Source organism: Etheostoma cragini, chromosome 6, assembly GCF_013103735.1.
Source record: "Etheostoma cragini isolate CJK2018 chromosome 6, CSU_Ecrag_1.0, whole genome shotgun sequence".
Taxonomy (NCBI): domain Eukaryota; kingdom Metazoa; phylum Chordata; class Actinopteri; order Perciformes; family Percidae; genus Etheostoma; species Etheostoma cragini.
In genome coordinates, this window is record NC_048412.1 from 7345848 (window position 1) to 7356018 (window position 10171).

At 42.3% G+C, this 10171-nt stretch overlaps 1 protein-coding gene and 1 long non-coding RNA gene across 2 annotated transcripts in view; one reads left to right on the forward strand and one right to left on the reverse strand.

The window, feature by feature from the left end:
* The window catches only part of LOC117946459 (eukaryotic translation initiation factor 3 subunit E-A-like), a 29465-nt gene extending 24092 nt beyond the window's left edge, over positions 1-5373 (forward strand). Inside the window, exons 11-13 of the mRNA XM_034874622.1 lie at positions 2934-3036; positions 3941-4075; positions 5202-5373. Coding sequence (XP_034730513.1) covers positions 2934-3036; positions 3941-4075; positions 5202-5237 — 274 coding nt within the window. The 3' untranslated portion in view covers positions 5238-5373. The remainder of the gene's footprint in view (positions 1-2933; positions 3037-3940; positions 4076-5201) is intronic.
* A 4242-nt stretch (positions 5374-9615) lies between these two features.
* Positions 9616-10044, reverse strand: LOC117945775. The gene is made up of 2 exons (XR_004656891.1): positions 9952-10044; positions 9616-9804 (listed from the first exon to the last, which is right to left on the reverse strand). It is a non-coding gene; the product is annotated as an uncharacterized LOC117945775 (long non-coding RNA).
* Between the last annotated feature and the right edge of the window lie 127 nt (positions 10045-10171).

The window sequence follows — 10171 nt, forward strand, 5'->3', positions numbered from 1 at the left end:
AGAGATCCAACACAGGCACGGCTTTACAGAAGATATGGGTCATGTAACGCAAAATTAAACCATATCCATATAAAGAGCATTGCAGCGGATGCGAGGACATTAGCACCGGTGCATCCTAGAGGAGCTAACTAATAATGGACGTTACTAGCACTGGTCACCGCGATTGTCTGAAAAACAAAGTGTTGCGTTTACTGGTAAACTGGTAAACCTTGAGACCGACGTATAACCGACTGCTATCTGTTGAGTTTGCCTCCCGTTACTCAGTCCTCTGTGACTGTCTACATCTTGAAACTAAGCTGCACAGGGTGCAGGGAACTACTCTGACTGGCTCATGAGCAGACAGTGGTTTACGGAGCGGTAGATTGGCTTTGCAAAAAAACTGAGCGTTCTATGAAATGACGCTTTAAAAGAAAATTGCTCGATCACGCAAATTTGATCGTGGGAAGTAAAAATCGTGATCGCGATTAAAATTCGATTAATTGTGCAGTCCTATGAGCTATAACTGTTAATCAGTCATTTCCTCTACCTTAGCAAGATCCAGGCCTGTGGAGTGGACTAAACTCCTTTGACCACCGACATGTGTTATCCATCACAACCTTGACTTGCGTCATTGGACAGCTGACAAATTTTTTCAAACTTGTTAGGTTCCCAGTAATGATTCATAGGAGCAATTTCGTTGTCAAGCATCATTTTCTCCAGGTTCTGAAGACCTGAAGTGTAATCAGCTGTCCAGCACAGCTATGCTATATTAGCCGTTTGTTGGTGTGAGTGACAGGTTGATCAGACTCTCTGTATCCCTTATTCCTTATCCCTTATGCTTTTCTTTCTTGTTGTCCACCTCCTCCATCACTTCACTGTGGTGAAAGTGGCGAGAGGTATTCACTGTCACTCGGAAACCCTATTTTGCTCATTATGCTGAGGCAATGCTTTTATTTGTTGTTTATGCTTTTGATGCCCCATCCAGACTCTGACATCATTTCATTTCCCCTCTTTATGTGGTTTTGCCACCATTAAGGGGTTCGAAAGTGGTAGTCTTGTTTACTTTTTAGCCTTGCGGTGAGGCAGACATTATCACCAATCCCACAGATTACTTTCCACCAAAAGAATTCTTAAATAAGTCACACTCTAAGAGTGACAGTTAAAATAAGTAATGCGGGTGGTGGAATCTGTGTTTGCAGAACCACTGCGTGAGATGTGTTGTCTGGGCAAATTCTAGCTTACTCAAGGTCTTACAAAATGTGATGAATGGACCAGGAAGTGATAATTAGTAGAATCAATTGTTTTGATATAGACCTTTTCACCCCTATTTTGTACAAACACACACACACACAGGCTATACACAATGACAAATTTGAGCCTACAGTATTTCATTAAGTGTGTGTTAGTACAGTTTTTCAGGGGTGAGAGGGGTCTGTGTCTTGCTTTTGAGATGAGAGTTAGCGTTGCTGTAGTAATTGTGAGCAGTGCACAGAGGGGTGAGTATATTTGTTGGGGCCCTTATAAGAAATGCGGTAGGCGTGGAGTGTGGTGGGGGTTAGAAAAGAGGAAGGGGGCAGGAAACGTAGGGGGGAAGGGGTTATTGAGGGGGTCTAGTTATTTTGAAAGCCACAAGGGAAGCCAGCTGCACTGGGGAAAGCTTTGGATCAAAGAATCCCAGCCACCCTCATACCTCCCCTCCCTTTACTGTGACACATCCATGTCTAGCTGTATCAAAGAGCAGGCCGGTCTCCAACCTGGCTTTCATTTTGAGGACAGTCCCTGTTTGACCAATGTGTTATGACGAGCTTTAGCAGACAGGTGGGGAGAAAGTATGTCCCGGACAGAGGTACAAAAAATAAATTAAAAGAATAAGTAGCCACAGAGGCTCACAACATGGGGTAGTCCCAGCACTTCTAATTGACTTAATCATACAAGTCTGTAAATCAAGCTGCCATTAGCAGAGGCCCATTAGATTTTTTTTTTTTTTTTTCTTCTGAACACAACATGTTGGCCATCCATAAATACTGTTAAATGAAAATGATAACTAGTCACTTGGCACCTAATGTTCAACATCCATGAATGTAGTGTAGTCTTGACAGTTATTTGAGTCCATTCATTACATATTTCATACATGCATCAACACTTTCAGACAGCAGCCCAGTTCAGTTGAAGTCACTCTTTGAAAAGGACTAATCTTACTAGGGAATCTGCAACAACTGCAGTACTTTATTCTGCATTTTTGTAGACATTGGTCCTTTGAACAAGAATAGTAGCGGCTCTGTGATCCTCAACTCGGCACAGCAGTTAGTTTTATCTAAATGCTAATGTCAGCATGCTAAAAACGCTCAGAATCAGAATGGTAACATGCTGATGTTTAGCAGGTATACAGTTTATGATGTTCACTGACTTAGTTAAATGTGTTGGCATGATAACATTTGCTATTAGCACTAACCACAAAGTACAGCTGAGGCTGATGAGTTTTGCAGATCATAAACTATTAGACTAAGGTTTTAAATCAGATGATTGCATTAGGGGAAAGGTTGAGAAATCACCAAAGTAATTAGAAAACCTTGTCTCCGAACCATGTGTGACTGTGCAAAGTAACTGCACTAATACATCTGGTAGATGGGGAGAGAGTTTCTCTTGTTAGCATGGCTAAGAAAGTAAAACAATATAGTGGAATCTGAACACCAAGTTGTAATGCATGGTCGGCGCAGACTTCAGGTTTGGTTTGCTTATTTGCTCCATCACAAATCTAAAGCACTAGTGATTTTAGTAAATAATTCTTTAACTATATGAGGTCTTCACATATGGTAGTATTAGTCCCATGTCAGGAGCGCTATTAACTGATTCCTTAGCATCTGAACACTGTCCAGCACTGAGACAGACCTTTTCTACCCTTTCTGTTGCCTTATACCCAGGTTAGAGTCTCATTCACTATGTTTCCTCAACAGCATGCTGGCAGACAAACTGAACATGACGCCCGAGGATGCTGAGAGATGGATCGTCAATCTTATCCGCAACGCCAGGCTGGACGCAAAGATAGACTCCAAACTGGTGAGACCTTCGGTCTGGGTGTTTTTTGCCCCAACATCTCCTTCCAGGCAGCGCGGCAATGGTTATGTTCAGGGGATAGCTGCCTGGAAGGTGACGTTGGAGACAAAAAAAACACCATCGAGCTTCTGTCTTCTTACTCGATCACTGAGCTCAGCGCCTAACTAATGAAGCTTTTTAAACAGCCCTTTGCCAATCGGCGGTGGTAGTAAGGCTTGGCATTATGTTGCTATTATATTGATATTGATGGAAGGGACTAGATATTGTCTTCGGTTTTGGATTGTAAGATGACACAAGTGTTGTCTTTTCCTGGTTTAAAGGCTGCATTACAGTCTCGCAGTTCTTCTATCCGCTTTGTCAAATTACAGATGCTTATTTATATTTCTACATTTACATTTTAATCTCATTATAAAAATATCTACTGAAAGCACCAATTGTCAACCCGACAATAGCGTCACAATATCAACATTTGTATTTGGTCAGGAATCTGGTAATATCCGATTTTCTCCATATCGCCCAACTCTAGGTAATAGTGACGGTCATACGGCCTTTTAGATGCTCTTTCTGTTTGACTTGAGGCATTATTTGTTTCCTGAATTTGGGATTGAAGGGTTCAATGTAAGGACATTGTTAGCATATTTCATCTTAGTAAGGTCCTCTTGGTGAGGCTCCATGTTGAACCTGCATGCTTTGGCGTACACATTACAACAGTTCTCTGTAATCAGCAAATCATAGCCCAGTCCTCCAGAATAACATAGAATTATCTAGATGTGCCTACAGTGGATGGGAAAAGGACCTATGCTGCCTCTGGTTGGTTTTTGCAGGACGGTGTGTCTGCAAGACCAAATGTGATTGGCTTATTGGTTGTTGTTGTAAATCTGTTGTCCACTGTTGTCCATATTTCTAGGGCCATGTGGTCATGGGGAACAACGCCATATCACCTTACCAGCAGGTGATCGAGAAGACCAAGAGCCTCTCGTTCCGCAGCCAAATGTTGGCCATGAACATTGAGAAAAAGCAAGCCCAGAGCACCAAGACTGAGGCGAGTACAGCACACATGCTACACATACAAAATGACAAAATGCACACAAACCTCCCCTCCCAGCTTGTCCCTGAAGGAAACCATCCCTCCCTTAACTGATCAGATTGCTAGGAGGTCAACATGAACTCAGGGCAGTTCAAAGTGTCTCAAATGATCAGCTCAAAAGAACAAGGCCAAAGAATGTTGATGAACAACCATCAACAAAAGCTCTCTTTACACGAAAAGCCAGTAAGAGCAAGTTTAACAGAGCTAACGCTTTCATCCCTCCATGGCTCTTCAAAGGCCTAATGACAAGGTAGATTCCAAACAACCATAAAACGATGCCTGCGCTCTGTGACTCAGCTCAGCAACCTAAATAATCTGGACCCTCACACTAGCTTTAAGTGAACGCTACTTAAAGCCTGGAGTTCCCTGCACTTAGGACCTGTTGCAGATGTCTGGCTCAGAGTCCACTCATCCCATTTTAAGTGTGTTTTTGATGTTGACCATGTGTGTTTTAGTGGTATGTAGACTGTTAAAGTACTCCCAACTAAACAGAATGTAATAATCACACACATACTGTATTCTGAGCTGTTGCTTCACACAACTCCCCGTTCGTTAAAGACCAGCACGTCTGTCAAATCAGATGGATTGGTCCGACACCTGACAGCACCAAGGCCACAGAGTTACAACAAGCATGTTACCTTGTTTAACTCTTTAACTGTGCAGCACTTAAGTGGTTAGCTTTTGATGTGCTCAAGTACCCTCCTCCCTATTGTTTGAATATCTGCAGCAGGAGTGCTGCAATAACCCTGTCCCGTTAAACAGCAATCCCCCCCCCCCTCCCCTCATTAAGAAGTTTTTGTAATTAGACAAAAGAGGCTGCAAACAACTCACAGAGCACCATTACATCCTGCTGTCCTCAAGGCTACAAATCACTTACATATAGAGAACATTTACTGCCAACCATCTGGGACGGCTGCTCAGGGTCCCTGTCAACCCACAGCCAAACGTCAGCACTTAACTGCTTGCACATGTATGCTACTTTTTCACATTTCCCACAATCAAACAACAAAATTTAGTTTTGATCAGTCTCAGTGATCCACAAATGGTCTAATTTTACGTTTTCTTCCCGCTTTTCTTCCAGACACCCAACTGGGCAGGTCAGGAAACTGGATTCTAGCCACACACTGAAGATGAATCCATCCTACGTATTGTGTTACATTTTTTCCCCCCACACTTGTATCTCAAGTAGCACAGTGCTGTTTTACACTCAGTTCAAGTCATCACAAATTCAATAAAAGTGACCAACTAAAGCATTTTCACCCATGATTGCTTTATTTCTGGACATTACAAACGGCGGTTTGAGGTTTGAGTGGTCAGACCTTTTTGTATCGGTAATACTTGATGAAGTTTTAATGTGCGCATTGAGTCACCGAGTGGGACAGTTAAGACTGCTGCGTGTGACGAGGCTCATGTGTGCGCAGTAATGACGAATGGCTGTTTAGTCTGTTGGTTTTATGGCGTTTAAGTGGTTCGCTTCACCGTGGCAGGCGGTCTCGCTGAGTGGGACGTCTGCTGGAGGGGGCGAACAGAGGTGATGTACAGTAACCAGTGGTCACGCTCTCTGCCAGTCATTCTGCCCATCTGAGGACGTAAGAGAGCCATAAAGAACCATTAGCCAGACGGACACAATCTTTTAAATGTCCCACCCCGCCCTCGCTCCTCTCTGCTTCTGACCTTCTCATAACTCAGTCTTCATTATTGCTCACAAACAGGCTTTTATTTATTCACGTGTTTCATTTTCTTCGTCATACAGTACATGTAATCAAACTACTAAACAAGGATTTTATGTTGACGTACACCTGGTTTAATAGGCCATCAAGTCTCATCACTACATAAAGTGATTTAAACCGAACAGTCATCGGAGTGAAATGTATTTTCTCTGTATACTTTTAAATAGGTTTCAGCCCTTTTAACTGAACCAGCCGACTACACCATAAATCATTTTAACGGGATTATAGAAAAAGTAGAATAGTGTGGCCAAAGAGGGAATGAAGCTGCAGTGGAAACCGGTTTCATTCACAGAGAGCATGCAGCTCCAGGCCTTCAGCTGCTCTGTTTCCATTTGTTTTGTTTCACCTATAATAAGTCTGTCCCTCCAACCGCAGCGCTTCAAGGTGGTAACTGCAGCGTGTCTGAATGGTGGAGCTTACCGAACGGGTTTTCATGACTAGAACTATTTATTAAAAAAGAATTATCTGAAAAGCATTATGACCTTAAGCCCGTGGCAATCTGTTTTCAGATCTTAGATTTGTCTCTAACATTACTCCGATTTTGTTTTTGAGGATTTGGCACCAACCTACACATTGTGGGGGTTGAACATGTAGATTTATTATCTTATCAATAGTTAAAAGTGCCCATATTAAGCCCATCTTGTGCTTCCACACGCATACAAACTTGGGGAAATAAGAACTAGCCATGCTGTTTTGAGTGACTTTCTGAATGTCCTCTGCCTCGAGTCTGCGGGTGAGCTGTATAAAATGTGCACGGCTTTCTATGTAACTAGCCAAGACGAGGTGGCTAACCGTAGCATGTTAGCAGTTAGCCCTCTCGTTCTCAATGGAAAAATACTGCTAGAACACACACTAGTTCACCGTAATCTCCAAAAGAACTACTTCCTGTCCCTGATCTGCAGGTATTCCACAAGTACCCCTCATCTAGAAGGAGTCTCCCAGCTTATCCTGCCTTGGACTGACTAAAGTTGGAGAAGGAGTTATCTAGTTGATATGATCTTACTGAGCTACAGCTTATGTTCGATTCCCAACAAAGATAGTATAGAAGTGAGATGTCTCACTCTGTAGCTAAAACAAGGGAGATGTCTCACTCTAACACACGGGGTGAAAACAGGATCTGCAGCAATTTGCAGTACAACAAAAACATAGTGCTTTTTGAAAATCAAAACATGTAAACCTATTCTGATATAACCTCTAAATACAATTATGAACCTGAAAATAAGCAAAATATGGGTGCTTTAACTTAAAAACTCTTCTTCTCTTGCGTGGTTGCTGGAACAGAACCCTCCAACAGTATTGCTGAATCCTGATCTCTGCTGTGCCACAGTTTATGAAATTGCCGGTTTCCAACAAAGCCCCGCCTACTTGGAGAACTTCAGAAGAACAAACAAATCTCTCATGAAACAAAGTAGGACCCTGTGGCTCAAAGAAGATGCTGATTGAAGCCTTTTAAAAGTGCATATGTTGTTTTGTGATCTCATTGTGCTTTGGATAATTTTTAGATCATTTTGACTTCGTAGCCACTGTAAGTCCAAACTGATTTAAGCGTTCAGTGTCCTCGCCGTTCCCAGAGGACAGTGTGATGTCATCGGAGCGCCATAACTATTTATACTCATGCCTGGTGGTTGCAACCCAATTTGCAGTCTTCCTCTGAACAGAGGAGTTGCAACTGAGGAAAGGCTACCGGCCTTGCTATTTCTACAGACTAGAAGAAGAAAAACGTAAACAATGACAGAACGGCTAGATGATATTGGAGTCAATGGATAGGACGAACGGCTGCTTTTGAGCCTGCTTCCAAAGAAATCAAGAAAAAGAATCTTGTCCTTTTGAATATTGCCAGACATAAATATGGTGAGTTCAATGTCCTCGTGAAACAAATGAGGATGATAGACAAAGAGAGACCCTTTGAATACTTCAGAATGTCTGCACAACAATTCGATGGCCTACTTCGTCAGATCAAACCTTTCACAGAACTCGTCTTAACTAAAGAACTTCTAATAAGTGGTTGCAGTTCTCACAGAGTTCCACTTGGGGTGCTCACAGGTGAGTGCCAAATGAATGGGACTCAGTGGAGCTACACGACTCAAAGTCCACTTATATATCCAGGATATAATTGTTTGTCTAGTAATTTGAATGTTGGATTCCAAAGGCGAGGATAAGATATACACCCTGCTGGTTTTTAAAGTGGCTTTTTCAAGCTAGAAAGAGGTCTACTAATGTCTTAAAGACCACTGCGAAATACTCACTCCGACATTCTGGCTCCGCTTTGGATGCCGTCAAGCGGGACCTCCGGGCGTAATCCGTCCTTCACTGACCAATCGGCATTCATCAGCACAGCGCTAGCATGTTATGGGCAACGACTCAACCTCTAAAAAATCAAAAGGACATAAGTACTCGTTCATTCAACTTTGGATCTATAAATCATGTTGAACTTGCAAAAACTACAATCAATTCTGAGATTTATCGGCGGCAATAAGACGAAAGAGACAAATTTATCCGTCTAGCTCCATAGATTCCCATTCATTTTTGCGCTGGACGGCAATCACCCCCAGTGGAACTCGAGTGGAACTGCAACCCAATTCAGAACAATGGGACTAAATGGGGCTAACAGGCTCTCCGTACACACGCTTTGTTTTCACCCAGTAAGTTTACAAGAGACTTGCAGTCACTGTAAGAGTCCTGTCATCTGGTTACCCTCGGACTCGTCCATGCTTCCTGTTTCCGCTTTGTCGTGCACCGCTGAAGGAAAAAAAAAAAAAAAAAGTGTGGTGGATTAAATCCTGCAGCACCAGCCTATTGGGGTTGAGAGCTGCATCATCAAAAGGTTTTGGATGGGCTTTAATATGTCATGATTAATTATTAAATATTTGGTTGGGGTTCTTAGATCATTAGTGATCTTGCATACAGTAGTTAAACACCTGAAGGTTTATTTAACCTTCATGTTGTCCTCGGGTCAAATTGACCCGTTCTCCTATATCAATGTTCTTCCCAAAATAACAGGATTGATTCCAACGCTTTTCGGGGTGATTTTGATAGGTATCAATTCTATACCATTTGGAGAAAAAAAATTGAAGTGGTTCTAAAGTAGTATTGAGTAAAAGTTGACATATTCCAGTCTGTGATTATCCATTAACATCCATTCCTTTAATTTTAGTCTATATAAATCCTAATTTCAGTTTTTCTAACTCAAACATTAGGTATAATTTCCTTATGTATTAACCATTATTCCCAAAAATAACTGTACAACTAAAGTAAATAAGTCAGTGTTACATAGTGTTAAACGTCAACAGTGACAAACATTGAAAGAAAGCGTTGAAAAAAGGGACAAAAATGTAAGAAAAAGTTACCATCAATAAGTGTCAACAAAATAGTAGATTTTCAGTTTTGACGGGATGACAACGCAAGGGTTAATACCTTTTGACCAAAACACGTGAGTTTCAATGTATCTTTTAATATCCAGTATTTTCCCAGTTGCCTTTTCTTTCTGTTCAGGCTTCAGAACAGCTTCTAAACCTCGAGGTAAGACACAACTAGATTCATGGTGACAATAAAATGCTATTTGTACACGTAGGCTGTAATGTGTCAGCTTTGTTGGTGAATGTCATGTTAGAATATACCTGGACATTGAAGTTTTGCTTCTTTTTCATTTGGGAGCCACAAACATGGCTAAGTATAACTTGAACTTTCCCGGTTTGCCTTATTCTCGTCCTCTCCTTGACATTTTTCGAGATTGGAGGTAACCACTGTGGCCCGGGAACTTTTTCTTTCTTTTCTTTTACCTAGTAAAGTGTGACACAACAACCCACGCTGAAGGCCGTCCCGTCTGGATCTCTGATGGACGGGGGGGGGGGGGGGGGGGGGGGGGGGGCTATAACAGCAATAACATTGCTGTTATAGCGATGAGGGCTCCGAGCCAGGCCATCCAAATGCTGACGTCACCTCCACTTTTGTGCACTGCAACGAGGAGGAGGGAGGGAGGAAGAGGAGAGGAGAGGAGAGGAGGGATGGAGAGAATAAAGTGATTGGTTTACCGGTCTCCTTCTCCATGACACATCATGAAAATAAAAGTGCCCGAGGCCTAAATTATCACATTCACCTTACCCGTGCACTCTCAGATGTTGTTTTAGAGAGGAGTCCAAACCAAAGGCACTGCCTGTGGCTAACAGCCCTCCTGACCACAACGTCTGTCACTGCTCTCTCTGGAGAAAGAAATAAACAACGTCAGGACAAAGGTCACTATAGGGTTTGGCCAGGAAACAACCACAATTCTTTTTTTTCCTTTTTTCTTTACATATTGTTAAAAGCCCCCCCCCCCCCCCCC